Raw genomic sequence first — 24,222 nt, 5'->3', positions numbered from 1 at the left:
GTGTCTGTGTGTGTGATAGACATAGAGAGAGGGAGTGCCCTACCAAACCCAGACTGGATCAGTACAGCATGTTTTTTCACATTTGTTTTTGTGCAAAGTGCAGTTCAGTACTGTAGCTCTGTTCAGTGCCCTACATTCAAATAGAACAGAAACTTTGGCGTTAATACTGGAAAAGTCAGTGGACAGGGTCAAGTGCAGCAAGATGGGCACAGCCTCACTCTAGACCAGAGGTCTCCAACCTTTTTTTCCTCTGAGAGCTAATTTATCAAAATGAAAGTGGCTGAGAGCTACTCATGTTTAATATTATTAGTAACATTTATTCACATAGCTGATCTCCAACCCAACCAACTGAATCAGCTTTTCTGTGCAAACATTTAAAAAATATTGAGATCCAAAAATTAAGCACCATGTACATTTATTTTCTGTATATGTACACATATACGTATACATATTCAATGTGTCAAACTTCACATCATATTAATGTTATATAAAACAAAACAATGTTATTACTTATTGTCCACATGTAACTGTATCACATCACTTTCCTTCAGACTCCATCATTTGTAGTTTACATGCATCTGTTACATGCATTCAGTCTTTTCTAAAGTTAGTGAGATGATTGGCACCGCTCAGTCCACAAGAGAGGTGTCCACTTAGGTTCACTCTTAAGGAGTCATTGAAATGTTTATCAGTCAGTTTTGTTCTGAACTTAGATTTCATGACATTCATGTCATAAAAAACTGCTTCACAAAGGTACGCAGAATCAAACAAAGTAGACATTTTCAGAGCTGCTTTGTGAAGGTTCTTATAGTTGTCTGGTTCTGCTTGGTTCCAGAAATGCTGTGAATGCTGTCGAGATTTAAGCTGGACATAATTTTGGAGGTTTATAACTTTCATCTCCATCGTACACAGGACAGTTCAGCTGTCTGTCCTGAAATGTCAGCTATGTCCACCTTTATCAAGAGATTTGCAATAAATGTCACACAGGACTCAAGTTTCTCAAAGATACTGAATCTGTCTGCAAACTCCTGCCCAAGCTTGCACAGTAGCTTGTGTTGCTTTTTTCCTTTCGAAACGATGGCTGCTCCTGCAAGGCTTTCAAACATCTTTTAGACTGAGGGGAAGTGCTGAAATCTTTTGTTTTTCACCTGCTGAATGTAAGATGACAGTTTTGCTTTGAGCGCCCTAACAGCACTGGTTATATGACATATGTTTTTATCTTTACCTTGTAACTGCTGGTTCAAGTGATTCAGTTTCTCAGTTTTATCTGTCAGGAATGTAAGATCAAGTAACCACTCAGCATCAGACAAACAGGATGGTATCCTTCTCCCTTGATTCCATGAAGGCTTTGATTTTACTCAGCAAGGAAAGAAAGAAGTGTAGTATTTTCGCCTGCTCAGCCAGCTGACTTCAGTGTTGAGAAGGAGATCCTCATACTCAGCACAACATTCCTCCAGGAACAGCTCAAAGCGCCTGATTTCTTGGAAGTTGCCTGAATGGATGGTTGATATTCTTAACACCAGGTGTCATATCATGATCAAATCCCTTAACCTTTTCACATATAGTTTAATCTGTTGATGATGCCATAGCCGGTGCTCCATCAGTTGTTACAGTCACCAGATTTTCAACAGGGATATTCTTTTTCCACAAAGTAGACCTTCAAAGCATTGTAAATATCAACTCCTGTGGTTGTAGTTTTCAGTGGAGGCAAGGTCAAAAACTCTTCTTTTGTGAAGAAATCATCAAACACCATATGAACGAAGGCCGCTTGCTGGGCTGTATTGCTCAAGACCACTGATTCATCACACTGGATCGAAAACCATTTGCACTTCGCCATATCCTGTTCGAGCTGCTCCACTGCATCCTCAGAGAGCCCAAAGACTCTCTTTGGCACAGTGTTAGTAGTTTCACACTGGCAATAGGAGACATAATTTCTGTCTAACCTTTATGGCCCTTGAATAACGTTTTAGCCACAGCAGTTGTCGCCTTTTTTACTATCCCGCCATCAGTGAAGGGCTGTGGTAGTGTTTGTGACACTTTACACAAAGCCTCTTCTTCGTCAGTTTGGCAAATAGTCTGTTGTCTTTTAAGCTTTGTTTTGAACTCCTTTACCTTCTCTGTTTATAACGTGCTACCAGCAGAAAAGTCCTTTCAAAAGTTGCTGTGGCCTTCATTGAAGTTGAGCTTGACGTTACATCTTTTACAGACAGATAATGCTCACATTACAAATGATATACACACCTGTCATTCACATTTGTGAAAAAAAAAAACCTTTTATTGTCCTGCGGTCATTGTCAGATCTGGCAGTGCGCTTGTTAGCCTGCTAACATCACCTAATGTTATGGCGTAATTGACATAACCAAACTTGACAGCGGCGTAACTTGTTTAATTGACAGCTAATTGGAAAATAATAATTTTGTTTCAGAAGGATTCAGCATGTCTGTGAATTTGATTAGATAGAAGAAATTTTAACAGGTTTACCAAATTAATTTGTTATCAAATTTTTGGACATATTCTTTGAACCTGTAGCAAGTAACTCATGAATCTATGAGTTTGTCAACTTAAGGAGGACATTTACTTAGTGATGTAAAAAAAACACAAAAAAAAACTCCAAAACTAATTAATTTACAATAAGATAAAATGGAGAAAAGAAGAAAATTATTAATGTGGAAAAAACTGACTCGGAAGGTCTTTTTTATAACACATTTGTTGAATAGGGAGCAGACCCTTCCAGTAAATCAGTTAATATTTTCTCTGTAGTGTGTCTCTTTGTGTACTTGACCCCCCCTGGTTAACTAGTAAAGTAGTACTACTACTTAATTAATTAAAAAATGAGGTATTGAAACTAGTAAAAACTATTCTGTTGCCCTTTATCTCTGTGTTTTCAGTTGTCAAGTGTTTTCTCTAACAGGCTTACATGTCACCAATTCACTGCTAGTAAAAAGATTTTTTTTTTTTTTTTTTGCTTTCTTTGCTGTCTGAACACTGATCCTGCGCTTCCAACTCAGCTTATTGAAATGCAGAGCCAGCCGGACCATTAAAATGCCACAGCAGCGATTCAGAGACAGATGAATTTGCAATCTGCCAGGCGGGCCAGCTGTTGCCCCCCCCCCCCAACACTCAACCCTCCAGGGAAGCCTCCAGAAACTTCCTCGCCAGCAACCAAGGACAAAGGCCTCAGGGGTAGCTGGTTTTTAATTACCGGGCGGCCGTCCTCGGAATATCACACCGATTGATTATCCCACTATGTCCTGATGAAATGAAGAGAAATAAGCAGTGTTTGGGGGAGCCAGGTGTGTCAGCAGAGAGAGATGGTGTCATTATCACGTCTGGCTGTCTGACAGTGTTGTGACTAGAAGCTAGACTTTGAAGTTACAATAGAATCTCTTTTTTTATTCTTTCTTTTTTTATGCCATGACATACTTTCAGGATTGTCACCTTTCTTTGGAAGCTAAAACACAACAGGAACTTTTTTTTCAGTATTAAATAAAAGTCTTAATTCAGCATTTTGGGAGTTTGTAAGAAAACTTGGGGCCAGTTTCTCAGCTGCAGATGTGACACATTTTCCCCAAACATACTATATGCAATGTATTTATCAAATAGATTCAGGCTGGTGTCATATTAGCGAGTGTTTTCAAGGTTTCACCTCTTCTGTCATTGTGTATGTATTTTAGGGGAGTGTCATTGTACATTGTACATTAGTTGTTAATATGTAAAGAGAGGTTAATTATCAATTAATATGCATTAATATTAGTAATCATATGTATCCCACTGAATTTACCAAGGTCATTCAGTTTGCCATGGTCAGTTTTGCGGGGGGGAAATTATTTTCAGAAAGTGAGGCGTAAACATTGAGCATGCTGTCTTTTTTAAGTAAATCATGTAAATCAGTACCTCAGAGGTAAGTAAAATAAATCAGTACCTCAGTGTTTTAATAACCTGTTTAGGTAGGGAGGTATTCTGCTACCTAAATTGTCCAGGTGGAACTTTAAAGTTTAATCCAGTGCTTTTTAATATTGGTAAGACAAAACAGAGGGTGGGGTTCAAACCATGTTAACATTTTTATTAGTGGACTAATTTTGTCAAGTAAAACAGTTATTATCTCAATCAGCCCGGCGGATTTTCCTGACACAGGGAAACTAGTAAGGGGTGTCTGTGGAAATTAATGGCAGACCTTTGAATTGCAAGGAAAGCATTTTATGTTTACCTATTTGAGGCAAGGTTTGCTGAACACACATTTTTCAAAAAATTCCACTGATCAACAAAGGGAAACCTCACAGAATAAAGTCTTTAACCTACTTTTCCATGATATTCAGGTATTTTTCTCCCAGTTTTGCCGTTTTCCTTTATCCAGTAGCCATAAAGGGCATGCTAGGCCTCTTACGGTAGAAGTGGTAATTTGAGGAGGTTGTACCACATAAAAAACTGATGTCTCTGTGTGTGTGTGTGTGTGTGTGTGTGTGTGTGTGTGTGTGTGTGTGTGTGTGTGTGTGTGTGTGTGTGTGTGTGTGTGTGTGTGTGTGTGTGTGTGTGTGTGTGTGTGTGTGTGTGTGTGTGTGTGTGTGTGTGTGTGTGTGTGTGCGCGCGCATTCTCTCTCCCTCCCTCCTTGTCTGTTTTTTCGTGAGAGTTACTTAAGGTTTTTGTGATCCAAACGCAGCATGTTTGTCACTTTCAATACTGGCCTTCCACTGAGGGAGCTGCCATCTATCCAAAAGTTGAAGAGGCTAGCTCATATTCTGGCTGTCAGTCATTCAGTTATCGCTCTCCTCTTGCTCTCTCCTTGTGTCACCCCCATCTTCCTCTGTCTGTCTGCTCTTGTTTCTCCATCCCTCCATATTTGTACTCTACATTTTCTACTATCCCATCTGTCTTTTCTTCTCTCTCCCTACCTCTCTTTTTATGCCTACCATATATTTTTCTCATTGTTTCTGGGTTTGTAGCACACTCTGCAAACTGATCTTTTACATTTAAATGTGTGATGTCCGTAAACAACAAAACAAATGATGGTGCTTCAATCTGAGCATATATTTTCTTCAACTAATTTTGAGACTCCGGCTTCATGTGAATTTTCGTCTGGAGGAGATCCAGTTTGTAGCCCCACAACAGACGTGCTCTTTAACACACCATCCTGCTGGTTCATCACAGCCTCTGTTCACTAGCACGGCCCATAATGCACCACTCCCGGATCAGGCTGAAGCCAGGCTCAGATGGTGCAGCACTTGCTTTTGTTTTCTCATTCCCATCACTGGGAATGGTGTCGAAAAGCATTGGATTTATCCAATTGATCCATCACTCTGCCCTGGGGAAGAAGGAGGAAAATGAGCTTTTTGACTGAGAGTAGGATCAATAATTAGACTTGACAGTATATGGAGATGAGTAAAACACATACAGACCTAGTAATGATTTCTCCCATCATCTTCAGGAGTCTGTTTTACTGTGAAACCTGCCTTAGGGAATTGTTAACCCACCTAAGAAAATTTGATCACTATTTGTTTTAGTGACAAAATGCTGATAACTGTTTAAAGTTGTTTTTTCAAAAATATAATTCAGGGAGGAAATAATTGAATATTTTGAATGGGATGAAAATGTATAAATATTAAATGCTTGAAACTTTGTCTCATTGAATACTATTAAAAAACCTGTACTTGTTTAACACTGGCATGGCCCCCTTGTTCCTTCTCCTTAAGACTTGTATTATACCAGCAGGGTGCTTCCTCCTCAAATCATTGAGCATATTCTAGATGAAGGTAATTTTTCTACTTTGTTTATAGTTGAGGTTGTAGTGGGTGGTGGTGGTGTACAGGAGTGAGTTATCTTGAAAAGTTTTCCTAATATTATGACCATACATGAGTAGAATATATAGCAGAGATGTTGTATTGAATTACATTAGATTGAACAGGTGTTTCTAATAAGGTGTTTATATTGTATAGCATATCATGGTATATCGTCATATTGTCCACTTCTAGAGTGCAGTAACATTTTTAGACATATTTTCGAAATGTGTTCTTCATATGGCAGACAAACAATTGCCAATCTGTTGTATTAACAATCACACCATTAAATTCAGATGGACTTTTTGTTTTTACCAAACCCACTGCTTTCCAGCTATAGACTGTTATTTTATCCAGTGATCACTCTTTCACTAGAAGTGGCAGTTGCTGGGGTTGTTAAGTAAAACATTTAGGTTTTGTCTCTAGCTGTGCTCTCTGTAATTATTCTGTACACACAGTTTGACTTCGTACCCAGCAATCTGTCTTCATGGTTGCCTCCAGCGGTTTAGCGCCAGCAGCATCCTCTCTGATTGGCTGGGCTGTCACTTTAGGACTTACTGGGCTCTGAGTGTTCAGCTGTCTGAACCCAGCGTATATCACTCCTGCCTCGTCGGTTTAGCAAAGCGTGGCTGCCTCTCTGTTGAGGGGCTCACCAGCAAGCACCCGTGGGCCCCTACCAAACCCAAGAGTTGCATAACACTGTCAGAAGAGAAGGGTAACTTGAGAGCTCACTGCTCTCTACAGAGTGGTAAAATAAGGAGAAAGGCTGCTTCTAAAATTCTCCATTTAAATTTTTACATTTTGAGCATTTAAAAGCCACTTTTATCCCAACACATTTAGAATGTGAGAGCAAGTAGGTGGGTCATTATGTTGCTCAAGGACATTGTGACAGGATTCATTGCTGTTGATGGACAGGCTGACTCATGCTTTAAAAGAAAATATAAAAAATGATGACATACCGACTCTGTGCTCTGAAGAACACATCAGTGTTGGCTTATTTTTTCTGTCCGTACACCACTTTGTGCTTAAAATGTCTCATGTTTAAAATGACCTCAGCCTCAATATATGCAGAAAAAACCAAAAAGTCAACTAATTTGTTCTTGGTGTCAAATGTCTGATTCACTAGGTCACTGACATTCACAGACTTTAGAGATACACATCCTCATCCCTTTCCAATATCATTTCAACCATTCCCCAGGAATTTAAACAACATGCCTGCAACCTCCTACTGCAGTGCTGCTTTACTCATCTGCACAGCTGTTGGCAGCTAACACACTTTCCAAAATCTATATTATTGTTTTGTTTTAAAAATGTAAAGCAAGTAAAACAATGACTCCACATGATGCCCAATTTGTTCTCTAGAACACAATCTACCTGCAGGGTATCTTTTTACAACTACAGGTGACCATTCTCTGCATATGTCTCTCTTTCCCTATTTAGATGTGCACACACTGAGCCCTGATACTGCACCACACTATAGTGGTGGATACAGTTTTCCACTATTTTCTTTCAGTGGAAAAACTAAACCTGCCCTCCTGATGCACGACAACATGACTAGACTTCACCAAGGTCATAGTCACCAGTGTCAGTTAGAGTGAGTGGCCGGTGGCCCCGAAGCTCTCCTGGTTTCATCCCTTTTCTCCCTATAGAGAGGGAAAAGCTAACAAAGCCTAATAGTCAGCAGGGCAACCAGTAAGTGGACAGAGGACTTAACCTGTCAGCTGCAGGAGCACACTTGACATGGAACAACTCGGATGTCAGCTCAGCTGTACCAGCTTCCGAATGAACTGTTTTTATCATAGAATGACAGGTGTTGGCTTGAATTGCCTTCAAGCTTAATATAAATTGAGGTAGAGCTCCCAAGGCAGTGATTAACATTTAAAATACCTGCCATCAAGCATCTGCCCTTTTACTGCTTGCAGTGTTGCTGCAGAGGCAGTTAAGTTTCAGCTATTTGAAGCGGTTCTTTCTCACGTGTTGTTGCAAGAACCAAAAAATTTATAGTTTTATGTAAAACTCAACCTTACCTGTTGATCTGAGAGTAAACAAACATGGACTTGGTTGATATAATACCGACTTTTTTTTAAAGTTAGTTATTATATCTTGTATGTATATCTTTATGTTCCTGTTCTGTCATGTTACTCGCTCTCTTTCCCCCTGTAAAGCACTAAGAGCTGTATTTATAAGAAAAGTTGCTATACACGTAATGCCAAACCATTATTTGTGTCGTCTAATGACTGGTATTTTTAGGAAGGACATAATTGACAGCTGGACAAAAGAACCAATCAAAAGGAAAAAACACTGCAGAGTTTAAAAATCAACTTGTTTGAAGCTTCATCGTTACTCAAGCTGTGTATTATACAACATATGCTCTTTTATACATGTTATGTTTTGACTGATATAAACAATCACACATTCAAAAACTACACCCATTGTTTGTTGAGTACAAATAATGTCTGTAAGGCATTGCCGATAATTTCATGTATAAATAAATCTAGTCTAACAGTATGGACATAGGTGTATTACTCCTCTGTGGCCATAGTGTAATCTCCAAACTGGTCTTCATGCAGTGAGAAAACTTTTGGCCTACTGGACCTGTAGCAGTTTCCACCAGTCAGGCCAGTATGGTTAAATGAAATGCTGTTGGATATATAGGCATGTGGAGGTGGAGTGCAGGCATGGACACATCAGCAATTTTTATTTTTAGCTGTGTGTGTTAAGTAGGTTACCTGTTGGTGAGGTCTGAGTAATGGACTGTCTGCCCAACAAGCCCCCAGGCTACAATTAGAGGAAGCCTCTCATTCCCCTCTGTGTACATATCTGTCTCCCCCTCCTTTTATCTCGCTCAGTTTCTGTCTCAATCTGTCTCTCTCTCTGTTATCTGTCTTGATCTCTCTCTGTCTCTCTTTCCCCTTTCGCTCTTTGCTTCTCTCTCTCCTTTTCTCCTTATTTCCGTCTCCTTTTCGGTCTTGTTTGCTGCCCTCAGTCAGTTTAAAAGCTACCAGGGGATAAATCTGATGGGTACGCACAATGCTGAGGAATACACACTCCGACAGATACACACACAGTGCGTTCGATACAGACTGATGCTGGACAGTGTTGATGTAATCCCCCTCCTGTACTAATGCTTTTTTAATCCCTCCATATTTATTATGTCATCTGCAAAATGCTGAGAGAGCCTGTGCTGATGTGTAATATTCCAGCTCATTTGCGTACAGGTGAATGATAAGAGTGTGCTTATGTCGGCCATTATATAAGTATTATTATCTAGTTTCAACACACAGATAATTATTTTACTGTGTCTGAGCTTGCCTTTTTGCTTCTGTCAAAAAGCTTATTGAAATTTGTTTGTACCGTTTTGCCAATTTGGGAGGATTCAATATCGTTACACCTCAAAAAAGCATTCACCAGAAACTTAAACATCAACATAAAAACTAAAAGGATTACCTGCAGTCAAGAATGGCCTGTCTTTTCTTCAGATGTAATAATGCCTCTCCTGCTTGGTCTTATCGAAGCCACAGATCCTCTGTCCTCCTGTTACTCCTGTTGAGGAATGGAACAAACACACTGCTAACTCTTGCTTTGATCAACCTGTGGCAGCAGTGGAAAGATATTCAGGTTGAAGATCGTTTGGATGATGGTGATAATGGTGATGAGGCTGAGCTCCTAGCTTCTGCCTGCACCACAGTCAATGACAACATTCAGCTCTCTCTGCAGCTGTCTTCAGAACATGATAACTTGTCCATGCCACTACTCAATTCTCCGCCCCAGTCATAGCAGGGTGGGCAAACATCTGGTTTTGCTCCATTAAGCCTGGAAAGCCTGATAGAGGGCAGAACACACATTTTAACTTTAGTTCTATGTTATTTTGTTGAGTTCTTGGGTACAAGGTTAGTGTTTGACTGGTATTTTACATATTACTAGAAGAGATTTGTGGGACCGTTTTGATTAGCTGAAGCAGTATATGCAAATTTTTTAGTGTGGGATTGAGTGGGCAAAACAATAAAGGCTGTTTGAGGGCTCTGCTTTTGCTCATAGAATGAGGTGATGGGGTATAGAACTGGGGTTCATTGTTTGTTTTGTGTTTTGTCGAGAGGGAGGTGGAACTGGGGCACTGTGACGGAGAACTGATGCTGCTGATGAGGCTGCAGTTCCCCCTGAACACCTCAGCCTCCCTGCAGAGATCAGAGCTGCCAGCTCTAGCATTCACATGCACACGCACACACGCACACACACCTAAATGAGCAGCATATAACTCTTGTTCCGACACACGCTTAGCAAGGATAAGTATACACTAATCACCTCAGGTCTGCAGTGAATTAAAGGAACAGTCCACCAAAAAAAAAACCAGGAGCTGTGCTTTTTATATTCCCTAAGCAAGCTCACGTTTTCATGTTATATTGCATACTGTGGACCATAATACAACTTTGATGCAGTATTTCTACAATTTACTGCTGCTGAGTGTTGACTGAACTATTCCCACTATAATAATAAATCAATAACTTTACTGTTTCCTTGTGATAATATTGTATTGTGCACATTAAACTACTACACATACTATTTAACTTCTTAAAATATCACAATAAGCATGGAAACTAGTACATTACGTTTTATACTCATAGTATTATTTATACACTTATCCCTATGGGTGTACGGTATGTGTTTGCTTTTGGATTTTGTTTTTCCCTCAGCTCATTTTATCCAGTTATTTTCACTGTGTGTTAAAAGGACACCTAAACAGATTTCCCTAAAGGTTTGCTAACAAATAAAACAGTTTGCATTCTTTTAATTTTAATAACAGGACAAGTAAAGTGGTGCATGGGATATATAAATCATTACTGTCAGAGAAAAAGGTCTTGTCAGCCTGCACACTGAGACCATAGAGTTTGAACGTCTTAGCATGGTTGCTCTCTGCACAGAAGATGAGACCCAAAAAAAATTATGAGTACACATGCAGGTGGAAGGAGAGTAGGAAAAGAAAATGTAACTAGAGAAGTATAAAAGTGGGTAGAAAAGAGAATAAAAGATTAGCAAAACCACAGAGGTACATGTATATAACAGGGAAGAGACCAAAGTGGAGAAAGCAGAACATGAGGTGGTTCAGTAGGAGATGAAGTACAAAAGATGGGAAGATATAGAAATAGAAGAGGGTAGAAGTCACAACAGGAAGAAAAGAGATGGTAGTAAAGAATTCAAGCTGAGAAGGAAAAAGCAGGGGAATGTCGAAGACAAGAGAAATAATTCAAGACAAGGAGGAAGGAAGGAAGTAGGAATTTGAGCAGAGTAGAGGACATCCGTTCCCCCTTTTTTCTGGTGGCATTTTTTTGAGTAATGAGGCTGTTAATTAGTAGAGGCATGCATGGTTTATTAAATCAAAGTGTTTACAACTTATACTGTCAACCAGATTCTTACTGGTCCTGATGTTGCCATGGTAATTACAGTGTCATAATTGTGATTGTTATGTATATGTTTGGCTCGCTCATAAAAAAATAATACATTAATTATTTTAAATATAATGTTTTTTGACTTAGTGATTAATTAAATTCCATTATGTGGTCCTGTTCTAATCTCTCTTCTCATATTAATGACAGGATATTTGCATTCTTCTTATGAAGAAAATAAGCAGTAGGAAAACATCCAACCACCGTTTGAAACATTTCTACGATTTTTCAGCTTTACGGGATGAAAACTAATTTGTATGGAACACCTATTTGGTCATTCAGTCTTAGACAATGTCCACACAAATGTGTTTTCATTTTAAATGAACTGTCAGAGTGGTGTGGACGCTATCAAAGGTTATGTATTTTATAACAAAGATGCTGTAAGATGAGCCTGATTACTGTCTAAGAAGACACTGAACAAAGCAACGCTTCCAGATATACCTAACTTCTTTCAAATTTAAACTACATAAACCATTGATACATATACAGCAATAAAGACCTGTAGCCTACACGTCTTTTCTAATTCCACATTATTATGTCAAAGAGAAACTGCATTTGTCAGTGGAGTGGTATAAGCTATGATTTTCAAAGCTTTCAGCTGAAACACAGCTCAGTTAATGAGGCTTTTTTTCAATCTGGAATGACTCACTCAACTCTCCTGTCAAGGTCTTGAAAACAGCCAGTTTAGAGACCAGCAGGGTTTCTGCCAGAAAAGTTGGTTGGGCCGGCTGGGTGGGAGGTTGTGGGGGTTTTTGTTGTTAAGCAAAACGTGTTGCTTTGTGTATGTTTGCTTTGTAATGATACATGGGGATGAGCATTTCACTGATTACATCACTTGCCCACCTTTGTTTAGCTTTTTTAAATTTAGCTCATGTTTGTGTGTCGGTGCCCACGTTCATCAAATTAAAAATGTGTAAAATACCAAGCATGTTAGTATAATACTATGACTGACGCTACAGTTATATACTAACGTGTCTGCTCCATGACCATCAGCAGCAGCAGCAGCAGCAGCAGAGTTGCAGCAAAGAGAAGCGGACTGAGACGTCTGTCCTCCCTCCTGCTCTCTGCTATAAACACAATTAGCTGTTAGCGAGCAGCTGCTCTTATGTCTCCCGGGGTCTCTGCGCTGGTTTTCGGCAAAAAGTATCTGCCTGCTCAGCCTGCTCTCGGATGGTAGGCTGGTTCCACAGTTGCGGCAGCCTCACTGTCAAACACATTCTCTCTCTCTCTCAGTAGAATGCACACTCGCTTCGCACTGAGCTATTCTTTAAGGCAGCTATACTACTTGTGTAACACATTTTAGTTGGGAAAACATCTGAAAATACATTTAAAAGTAAAGTAAAACCTGGCGCGCCTCCGTTAAACCCTGGACCAAGAGATTTTATATCACTTTATTTCCCTATCCTCTGACATGACATTCTCTGACACCTTTGACACATGACTCTGTTCAGATGTGGTCAGTATCCGCAGTAAAGGAATTAATCCAATATATAATGGGAGAGCATGTAGCATGAGCCAGCAGAAAAATCCTGTACTATTGCAATTAGTATATAGAGGATAGGTACAAACATATTAGCCTAGCAACATTAAGGCTTCAAACAACTTAACTAACAGGCTCATACTTTAATTCAAGAGAGGTTACCAGCTACATTAGTCATCTGCTGTTGTGAACATGTCATGTACACAACTAGTCCCTAAATATAATATGATCTATTATTTTTCAAAAAACATGGTGTTATATGTGAACAAATATGTAGTCTAGAGGGATGGTAACGTGATGTTAACTTCTCAAATTTTAGTGGAATTAAAGTTGACAATTGTTGAACCAGTAAAATTATGGTATTAAATATTTTACTATACTGTATATGTTGTGTGTGATCTGTGTTTGGTCAAGTTAATGTTAGAGATTGTGCTCTCCAAGAGGATTTTATGTGTTACATACAAATATGAAATGTATCATTTTTTTGTTCCATGTGGGGAATTTGTTTTGCTGTCGGGTTAAAAACAGCCACAGTCTCAAAACACACTACCTTCATTCCTGAAGAGCTCCCTCTTTGTTTGTTGTTGTTTTTTTGTGCCGCAGTAGGAACGCGATGTAAAACTGTTAGTTCCATTTCCAACACATAATACACAGAACGACACACCACCTCCACACTACAAATCTCATTAAAGCATTACACACAGTTTTGCCAGCAGCTTCTATCAAACCCTTTGGTGTGTGTGTCGTGGATATGTATGTGAAGCACTTAAATTGTACGTATTTGGAGTCATACAGAATAAGCAAATTGTAAGATACTGGCAACATATAGTAAACAAGGGATTATATTTAGCTAATTGTAGACCGTAATATTAAAATACAGTAGTGATAAATGAAATATAATTGTGTGTGTTTGTGATAATTTCACATACATCAAGAGCTATCATATTTTTTTAAGGATGTGACTGATGGTTAATAACTGTCAGTGTTGTGTCATAAGCCTTTGGTTGAGGCTGGATTTCTTTTTTTCTTTCCCAAATTCAATTTACAAACAGAAAATAGAATTAATTAACACAAATAATCAGAGAAAAAAAACTGCAGCAAACCAAAAATAGATTACATAAATTACTATTAAACCTAAGTTATAAATACAGTATGTAGCATGTGCTATGTGACAAAAACATTAGCATGCTGAGGGTTTTTTTTTTAAAGGTGCCGGCCATGAACCACATTGTCCCTGGTTTGTGTCCAGGGTTAGGGTTACTACTGACACTTTTGTTTCATTCATTCGTTGTCTCTCTTTTCACTTTTGTGTCATTTCTCTACAATCTGCCATGTAATACGTGCTTAAAATCATCCAAAAATGGATAAAAACCCCTATGCTATTAAAAAAAAGCAATAAAAATAGAATAATCTAAATCAAACTGAATACAAAAAGAACCAAATGAATAAACTAATGAGCTGCACAGTGTTGAATCAAAAAGCCATACAATGAATGAAGGTCATTGACATGAGAGAGGTTTTTTGTTTTTTTGCATCTTTTTAGATAGGGATTGTAGAGACAAATAGGAATCACGGAGACAGCGTTACAAAAGCCAGAATCGAACCAGTGACATCACGATAACAATGCATCTTAACCTCAAAACTCCTCAAAAAGGTTTCTGGTGGCCACTGTGATCAAATTAGGCCAGAAAAACTGACTGACTTATGTTGTTGTACAAGCAATCTCTTGCTTTACAGGACTTTTATCTTTTATGGTGGAAGATCTCTCTGCACAAATGCAAGCAATACCAAGACCTTCCTCCTGGTAAACCAAACACAGAGAAAAAGGGACAGGACAGTTGACTGAGGGTGGAAAGATTATAAAGGAGTAAGACAAGTTGATCATACGATCATAATACATTTGCAGTGTTTTCCACAAATGTGCAGAAACGCTCCCATACCGCTATATGAGACGCTTCTCACTTAAATTCCCCCTCTTTTTTTCTCGACTGTCAGGAAACAAGGCGAGGAAAGAATCAAGAAAGACGAAATTTCTCTTTCACACACACACACACACACACACACACACACACACACACACACACACACACACACACACACACTCACTCTCTCCCATTCTCTCTCTGATACACACAAACACACATCAAGGCCAGTCAGGCTCAGGGTTGGTTTATCTGCAGCTTACAGTGAGTTGATGGAAAATGCTGTGCTGCCAGTCTTCTCTCCGGTAGTGTTTGCACTGTGCGTGTGTGCGTGACGACATGCATATGACTGACTGTGTGCATGTGTGTGAAAAAAGAAAGTGATAGGGAAATAACAGAGTTCCTGTGTGTGTGTGTGTGTGTGTGTGTGTGTGTGTGTGTGTGTGTGTGTGTGTGTGTGTGTGTGTGTGTGTGTGTGTGTGTGTGTGTTTGTGTGTGTGTGTGTGTGTGTGTGTGTGTGTGTGTGTGTGTGTGTGTGTGTGTGTGTGTGTGTGTGTGTGTGTGTGTGTGTGTGTACTGCAGTGACTGTGGATTAGACATTAGACAGACTAAGTGACTGAGGCCTGGGGAGCATTGTTGCAGGAGGCAGGGACAAACACTAATACACACACACACACACACACACACAAACAAACAAACACACACAGCAACAAAACAGAGATTTGCTGGTTTGTATCATAGTTATGAACTGAGTCACTTCTGTGTTGAGCTTGAGACATTGCCCTTTTTCACTAAATATTTTGAAGGTTGTGAACAGTAAAAATGTCCTGTGTGCTGAATTGAAACATTCATAAATCCATGAAAAAACAAGTGCTTACAAAGTATTCAACCTTCACTCACGAAAATATCATCAGTGCATGTTCATGAATTCGGATTGATTTTGTCACACATCTAAAGCATTTAATGCACGTGTTGCAGGATTCAGCCCAGGAAGGTGTCATCACCCGGGACATCCACCGCACCTTTCCCGCACACGACTACTTTAAGGACTCTGACGGAGATGGACAGGATTCACTGTACAAGATCTGCAAGGTAAGTCTAATATATCATATTGAAGTTGTGGTGGGGTATCCATGTAGCAGCAGAGTTGACTGTCAGTAATATCAAGGGATTTCTAATTTGTTAAAATCGGCACTGGATTGCATATTATTGTATGTCACCTAACTTTTCTGTGTGACATCAGGGAACAGAAGGCAGATCTTGATACACACTCTTTCATGCTGTGTTAGCAACTTTTTTGAAAACTTTCCTGCTGGGTAGTGCTATGAGAGCAGTTAATCCAAACTTGTGCTAAACCCTGCAAAACTTGTCTATCCCTCTGTAGCCAGCCATTTTTCTTTTCACTCTTTGTGGTCTGGCAAGTCTCAGTAGGCACTTGCTGGGCATTTCAAGTTGGCTGTACAATATATGGTTGACAGTACTTGCCTTTTCTGAAACATCTACATGAACTCTTCCTACACATGACATACTGTACCAGGCGTGTGCACCACTGAGTGGACAGTCATTTATCTTTTCTTCCAGTTTTTAAAGTGGAAAAACATGATGGTGGTTGTGTAGGTGGGACATTTCTGACAATTTACCCACCAAAAATGGCTCTTAAATATCAAATTGGAGTCAAGCAGTAGAACATTTAGTTTCACAATGCTTCATGCTTTTACTGTACATCTCTAATGCCTAGCTGATAAACACAGTTTGGACAGTTTTAGAGACAGGAAAATAGTCATTATTTTGAAGGCTCTATATAATTCTATTCTATTAGTCTTGCTTCTTGCTAGATGTCCTGGAGGTTACAGTTTGATAGTGAATGATTTGTGAGATGTACACTGGGTTTGGAGCCTGGAAACTGCATTATGGAAACTACAATGTAGTCTCATAATGTAAGTGTATTTTATTTCAAAATCTGAGGTGAGGTGAATGAGAGCCCTGCAACTACAAGCATATCATTTAAATCTTGAAATCCTGTTCGAACGATGCTAAGTACAGTAACAGCTGAACTACATCCCCAGCCTTCTGTACTGTCAGTAAAATTAGACAAAATAAATATGTGGTTCAATAAAAAATCATCTGAAAAATCAGATGTAGACCCCCTGTTGATGCATCTTTACAAAATAAACAGCACCCTTAACAATGAATAACATGAAATGTAACAGTTTTATATTAAAAGATAAAAGCCTTGCATACAAACACAGTATTGAACAATCCTTCGCGCTGACCTGTTAAAGGTCAGCCACAAGCCTTGTACCACAAAAACATACAGCAGTTCCTCCTTTTCATTAAGAATGAATAAGGAAAATAAGTGCTGTAAGAAGAGGTTCCCCGTGGACTCATTTCCTGAGGTAATTATCTATGAAGACACACAGTACATTTTATTCAGACAAAAGCCAAGGTCAACACTACTGTAATGCATTAAAGCCTGTCTTAATCTCTGTCACTGTCCTACTCCTAACCTGACTGCAGCTATGAATTCAACCAAGATGCCTCATCATGCAGACATCTTTGCAATGCAGAAAATAGATCAAATCTGCAAACTGCACATGTGATTTCTTGAAGTTAACTATTTATATTTAAAAAATACTCTGTTAACCAAGCTTTACAGTGATCGACACATAAATGGTGCAGACTTCTCTAAAATTGCATCTTGTGAATGCTTTCTTAATCACACTTCAACAGAGAAATGGTTTACTGTGAATTACTGATTTTATTCAGTAACACAAGAGATTTTCCACACACTCCTTCTGTTGTCTTAACAACTGCAACTTTATTCAAGGACAGCCAGAGTGAACTGTGTCATCAAAAATGACCATATCTAGAAATGTTGGAGCACAGAGAAAAAACATTATATAAAGCATCACCCAAGTAGTAAGTCTATTAGCAACTCAAATATTCTTCATTATGAAAATTCACCCTAAGCCATATAACTAATGTTATATGGATTCATTTTATTCATTCATTCATGTATTAATTTACCTGCATTTATGAACCAAATCTGTTACAGTCAAGATAATTTTTTCTTCTTGAACATTTGCACACCATGTAAATCTTCTTTATGACACCATGCAGATAATGTGAACCTGTACTTAAACTGTCATGGCATTAGCTATGTTGAGGGAAGGAGGCAGTTTAATTGATGAATAGTGATCATCCTAAAATGGTCCTGTGTAGAAAAAGCCCTGCACAATAACAAATAACTAAAGAAGACTATTGAGAAAAAAGTTGTTTATATCTATAAATAATAATGACAATAACTCAAACACAAGTAGGAGAACAATAAATATTTCAATCATTAGATCATATTTCTATAGCATCTAATTAAACTCAGTGATAAGAAGTAAACATACTTAAAAGCTTGTCCTCAGTAATAATTATGTAGTGAACAGAAATCTGTGTGAAGGACGCAAAATCAGATGAAAGGAGTGTATATAGAGTATACATTAGACACAGTTATGGATATCACAGAATTGTTTTGTTTATTCAGTAAAATCAAAGATAGTTTTAGAATAATAAAGTTGAACTTTGCGCCTTTGTATTTTTCTGGCACTGCAAAAGTAGAGTATGGCCGGTCAGTGCTCTGGGAGGACCTGTCAGGAAGGGTAAGCATCCAGTCTGGACCCAACTAGGTCAGTGGCAAGCCAGCCTTCATTTGTATGCAAATCCATGTAGATTTGCTGCTGATAAGGTTGGTTGGATCTTGAGGCATGAGTGGGTTACAGGCACAAAGGATCCAGGACAAAGTGTATATTCATCTTCATATCCTACTCAGTAATAAGCCTGAAGTCTTTTATTTTCTAACCTTTATTCTTTGGGGAAGGTCAACTGAGTTCTGTGCTCTTTTTCAGTGACAATCTGCTTCATTCTCTTAATGTTCCACTCAGTCACACTTCTAGCTAACCTGTACAGCCCCAGACGTCTCCTGCAGGTCATTCAGACCGCCTGCTGGAGCAGTCAGGGGTTAAGTGCCTCACTCAAGGGTGCGCTGACAGTGGGTTTTTAGGGAAAGAAGAGCATTATTTTCCCAGCTGGTGGGAGGATTCAAAACCTGTGACTGTCCAATAGATGGATAGAGAGAATATCCTTAATATTTCCATGGAAACACAACTTAAACAAGGTGGGGGGAAAAAGTAAACATGATAACGCATTAACCTGCTTCATCAACCCAGCTAATGTTGCGTATCCCAGCGATCACTGAGTTGTTTCCATGCACACATTATTCAAGATTCTAGTTCATACCCTGGTGACCACCATCCTGATCAGAAACATGAAAACACAGGTCAAGCAGGGTTTGTTAGAATTGAAATTTCCCTCACTTTCTATTCTGTTGCTGCCCTTTGACCTCCAATAAAGAGAAGCTGTTTCTGCACTAAGCAAAAAGTGCATGACAAAAAATGATATTACCTACAAATACTTTGATTTCCCTACATGCCCTGTCTGTTCATAGTCTACAGAAAGACTGTAGCTACAGAACTTCATTTACAAATAATTTCCATTCACCACTGGCCAAATTTCCTTCTCAGTAAGTTACCAGAATTAAGCAAAAAAAGTTCAGAGTGAGGAATTCAGGTCATCATTGTAGAGCTGCAATGATTTGTCGATTAATTAATTAGTCAATTGCCAGAAAATTAATCTGAAACTATTTTAATAATTGATTAATCGTTTAAGTAATTTTTAATGAAGTTTAGTTAAGTTTTATATAATTGTAAACTGAATATTTTTGGATTGTTAGAATATGGGACATATCTTAGACAGTGAAAATGTGAATGACTGAACATTTTTCAGTATTACCTGACATTTTGTATAGTGAACAATTAATAACAAATAAAAAATCAATGATAATAATTGATAATAAAAATAATCATTAGTTGCAGCCCTAACTCATTATCTTTCTCTAACCTTTTACAGCACATGTGGTAATTGATAGATCTGGTTGCTAATAAAGGATTTACCTTTGACCTACATATTTTTGTCAAGTTGACCTAAAAGAATGCATCAAAAGTCAAAAGTTGTATATATCTAATACCTAAGACAGTTCTTACTAGTTATGGAGACTAGGCATATAGATTGTTAATAATCCACCCCTCTGAGCTTTTTATGCGCTCAGGCTAACAAATTTAGATTTCTCCCACCAGGACCTCCCCCATCCATCTGTCAGCATGCACTTCTCCCAGCCGTGTTGGGGACGTGTGAATGCCACACTCCATCAAGCATGTCAGCTTGTAGATTACACTCCAGACAGCTCCACAAGACTTCTCCATTACCTCCAGATCAAATCCCAAATTAGCTGAACTGATCAGCAGTGGAGTTTCTGGATGTCCACACTCATTTTTCAATGAAAAGAGGGAAAGAATCCTCTAACCTAATGTTCAGAGATTTGACTAATGTTACCGTTAATAAGTCCATCAAAGAGTGAGCATCCTGCCAAAATATCTGTGAGGCAGATATTGAACCCTTACCAGCTTAGTCATTTCAAGTGGTGGTTCAGGATGAGAGCTGTATAAAACACATTATATATGAACACCTTTATTGAAGCAAACAGAAAACTCCACTGTAACACCCCACCAGGTGTACAACTCACCTCAACAGTTGGGAAATTTAAACATGGATATCTGCTATATGTTTTCTGGGTAGGAGATCAGTTCTGGTGCTGCTGACATCTCAAGCATTTTGACCTGCTTGGCTGAGGTTGGTGGGTTGTCCTGGTTTTGCTGGTTCTCCACCAGCTGATAGGTAGAGGTTAGGTGATCTTGGAATGGACTTTGGAGCCCTGCTTCACTCCCACTTGGGATGTCATTAATTTGCTGTTCAGTGTTGATGTTATCTTTCTCCCAGCCCATATTTTATGCATTGTAATGCCATTGGCAGATACTGTAAGAAATACATTTGTGAGATGTTCACTGTCTCCCCTTGTTCATATTTGCTTTCTGCCACTTTTCACATTTAAAAAGGTGTAATTTGAATGGTTTCGGACACTTTTGCCTTCCCCTGGATCCTTGTTTACACTGTGAAAACGCCTGTGTGCTTGCTCATTAGCATGATTGGTGAGGTGTGTCAACCGCCGACCGTTCTGAGACTCTCCCTCATCTGAAGGTTACTCTCCTAGATCAGTCTTACATGCTTTAATAACTGAACCAGCTGCAGAAGGATTTTTATGTTGGACAGGCCCCCTTTTCCACTGCTACTGCAGGGGTGAGGAGTGGTGTGTTATGGCATGACTGAGTTTTGTTGCAGTACTGTACAAAATCAATCAGACTTTAGCAGTGGCAGTGTATTCTGCCTTCCTACCCCAAGCGATGATGGCAGCTAGATTCCTTTTTTTTTTTTACATGATAATGAGTATATGCATCTAGCTTTTTCCTTTGTTTTATGCCTTTAGTGTGTTTGAAATAAAAGCCTGTGTGAAATTAAGCACCATCAGCTCATCCTTCTACTCTTAAAGGTGCAGTGTGTAGAATTTCGGTGGCGTCTAGCGAAAGGGACTTGGCAGAAATGGAATATAATATTCCTAAATGTGTTTAATCACCTGAAACAAAGAATCGTGTTTTCATTAGCTTAGAATGAGTCCTTTATAGGGAGAAGGTCCTCTTCCACGGAGGCCGCCGTGTTGCTTGGGCATTTTTTTACAGTAGTCTGGGACCGACAAACCAAACACTGGTTCTAGAGAGGCTCTTTTGCATGGCCAAAGGTTCTCCTACACTCTTTGAAGGGGGAGGGTGTATTCAGTTTGTTGCAATCTGCAACCTCACCACTAGATGCCACTAAATCCTACACACTGAACCTTTAATAGTCACTAACTTGTTGTAAAGACTTGTGCATTAAGTAGGGTAGATTTGTAGTATATTACAGTAGCAAAGGTTAAGCAGAGTTTTCCAGATTTTTTACTTATTTGGAGATTCACTGTGTAGCTAATAATTTTTCATTGATTAAACTATAACATATTCTTCTCCACTTGGTCTCAGGAAGTGTTTCTTAAATTGGATGTAGGATATCAGTCTTGTGTTATTAGATACAGGGACTTTGTCATAGCTCATGATTTAGTGAGTAGATGCCTCCTAAAGAGAGGAAGAGTGAGAGAGGTTAACACTGACTCAAAACACAAGATGGGGAAAGGCAGTCTCCTGGGAAATTCCTCTGAAAAAAAGGAAAAAACTGGTACTGGAGAGAACCGGTCTCTTAGGAAATGTCCTCTGATGTCTGTCAGATCTCAGTCTGATTCTCTGGCAACATTTACATTAAAGTGATAACACTGGTGCCGGCTGGAAGATCAACAAGGCCCTAAGCTTTTAAGATCAAATGATGTACAGGAGACCTATTCCTGGCTCTGAAAAAGAAGCTGAAATTTCTGATCTTATTGAAAATATTAACTGTCCATGGTCACAAGAAACACTTCTCATAACATTCAAAAGTTTTCAGTTCACCTTAGCTTTGTTATGATTACGCAGCTTCCACCCAGACCTAACATGAATTATCTGATATAACTGGACTATCTGGTTCACATTATCCATCTAGTAATCTAAAAAATGTTCACATAGTAATGTTTCATCCATGACGTGACATGTAGTTGCTACGAATCCCAGTTTTAAAACAACATGTTGTTAGAGCTCTTCTGAAACAATAGTGAGCTTGTTCAAAAATCCAGTGGCCAGTAATATAGTTGCTAGCATTTGTAGGACTTTTGTTAATCCCAACAGCATTTTAGGGGGGGTCAATGTTAAGTAACTGCACTACATCCTAATATCACATCAAAGGTCTCTACTGTTGCCCCCCTGAAATGATTTGTTAGTAGACAATGGTATGTTTTTACCGTGTTTACTGGGTTTGATAAGTTCAGGTAGGGTAACATATCTTCAGTTGATATCCCATTGTATAACTTTCAAGTGAGGTTAAAAAAATAAATTAAAATCCCAAACATTTCAAATCTAAGGTTTTTAAACACCCTTGATTAATGTCAGTGATTTTTAATGTTTTGGTCAGGAAATTAAATGATGTGATGATAATGATGATTGAATGCTGTCTTCACCTGTTTTTCTCTTAGGCCTACTCTGTCTACGATGAGGAAATTGGTTATTGTCAGGGTCAGTCATTCCTTGCTGCTGTTCTCCTGCTGCATGTAAGTAAACTTGTCATCCACTGTAGTTGAGTCAATACATACAGTGCCAAAACTTTTGTTATTTTGCCCACTATATGTATATATATTTGACATATATGTAAATATATATGTGTTTTTCCTTGCCACCTGCTTTTAAAATAAAAACGCTCTGGGTCTGCTGGTATGTTATAGACAGTATGTTTGAGAATAGGAGTCAAGCAAATCTTCAAGGTTAACGCTTCAATGAAAAATATGTCTGCATAGTGCAGAAATATTTTCCATGTACTGAAACCAAGCCTGTTAACTTGTAAAATGTGTAATAAAGCAGAACCAATACAATATAACAAACTATATGGAGGTTCAGAGAGAAAGAAATACTGTCTCTGTCTACTGTCACTGACTGTTGGAATGAAAACTGAAGCAGAAAAATGTGGATGAATAGAGAAAGTGAGAGAGAGTGTGTCATAGCACAAAATGAGAAGTAGCAAGGAGGTGGACACTCATTCTCTCTCATACATTTATTTCCAAAGTCACTGGCAGACATACAACTATTAAACAACACCCATCTCATACATATTTAAGGACATATTTTCTTTGTGAGCGTTTCTTCAGTGTGTCTTGTCTGTTTAAAGTGTGGTGCAGTTTGTATGAATAAAACAAATGTGAAATTTAATTTGGAGGAAGACAGATGGAGGGCAGACCGAGTAGTAGTCACATGGAGGCAAGAGTCCCAAGAGTGGTTGGAAGTTTGGTTGAAGTCCAGAAGACAAGGGCAGCAAAGGTGAAAGATGAGGAAGACTGAGGGGGGAGGGAGAGGTCATAGAGGAGGTGTGGTGAGTAAAGACAGTAGGAGAGTAAGAGGGAGAAGAGAGAAGAGCTATGGATGATTGTAGTGGAGAGACATGAAGATGTATAGAGAGGTGACTTGAGGGGAAAAGAAAGGAGGAACAGTTAAAGGAAAAAAGAGGTGGAGGAGGCTGTAAAGATGATGATGATGATGATGAGAAATATAGAGGAGAGCAATAGTAACAAAAAAAAAAAAAAAAAAAAAAAGATATGTTATGCAGGAGAAGGAAGCAGACAAGATATAGAGAAGGAAGAGGAAGAAGGGAGAGGTTATAGAGGAGATGTCAGGAATATTAATAGGGGTTCAGGTTTACCTGCAGGAGCCCATTCAGCCCCAAACACATACTGTCACTCTGATTAAATATCACCTCAGTGTGTGTGTGTGTGTGTGTGTGTGTGTGTGTGTGTGTGTGTGTGTGTGTGTGTGTGTGTGTGTGTGTGTGTGTGTGTGTGTGTGTGTGTGTGTGTGTGTGTGAGACACTGACTGTGTGTGTGAGGGAAAGAGAGAGAGAGAAAGAAGAGAAATATACCCAAATACCCACACAGAAACACACTCTGTTTTAAGCTTTCTCTCACTCCTCTTATCTCCATCCATCCAAGCAACACACAGTGAAGACAGTG

At 38.9% G+C, this 24,222-nt stretch overlaps 1 protein-coding gene across 2 annotated transcripts in view; it reads left to right on the top strand.

The window, feature by feature from the left end:
- rabgap1l (RAB GTPase activating protein 1-like) overlaps positions 1-24,222 on the top strand; it is a 119,944-nt gene that overhangs the window by 60,115 nt on the left and 35,607 nt on the right. For both annotated transcript variants that reach the window (XM_062423863.1, XM_062423864.1), the window contains exons 14-15: positions 15,594-15,707; positions 22,702-22,776. In XM_062423863.1, the coding sequence (XP_062279847.1) occupies positions 15,594-15,707; positions 22,702-22,776 (189 nt within the window). The remainder of the gene's footprint in view (positions 1-15,593; positions 15,708-22,701; positions 22,777-24,222) is intronic.

The sequence above is a fragment of the Scomber scombrus genome, chromosome 8, assembly GCF_963691925.1.
Source record: "Scomber scombrus chromosome 8, fScoSco1.1, whole genome shotgun sequence".
NCBI lineage: Eukaryota > Metazoa > Chordata > Actinopteri > Scombriformes > Scombridae > Scomber > Scomber scombrus.
Note: the sequence above shows the minus strand (reverse complement) of the source record. Positions and strands in the feature narration are given on the sequence as shown.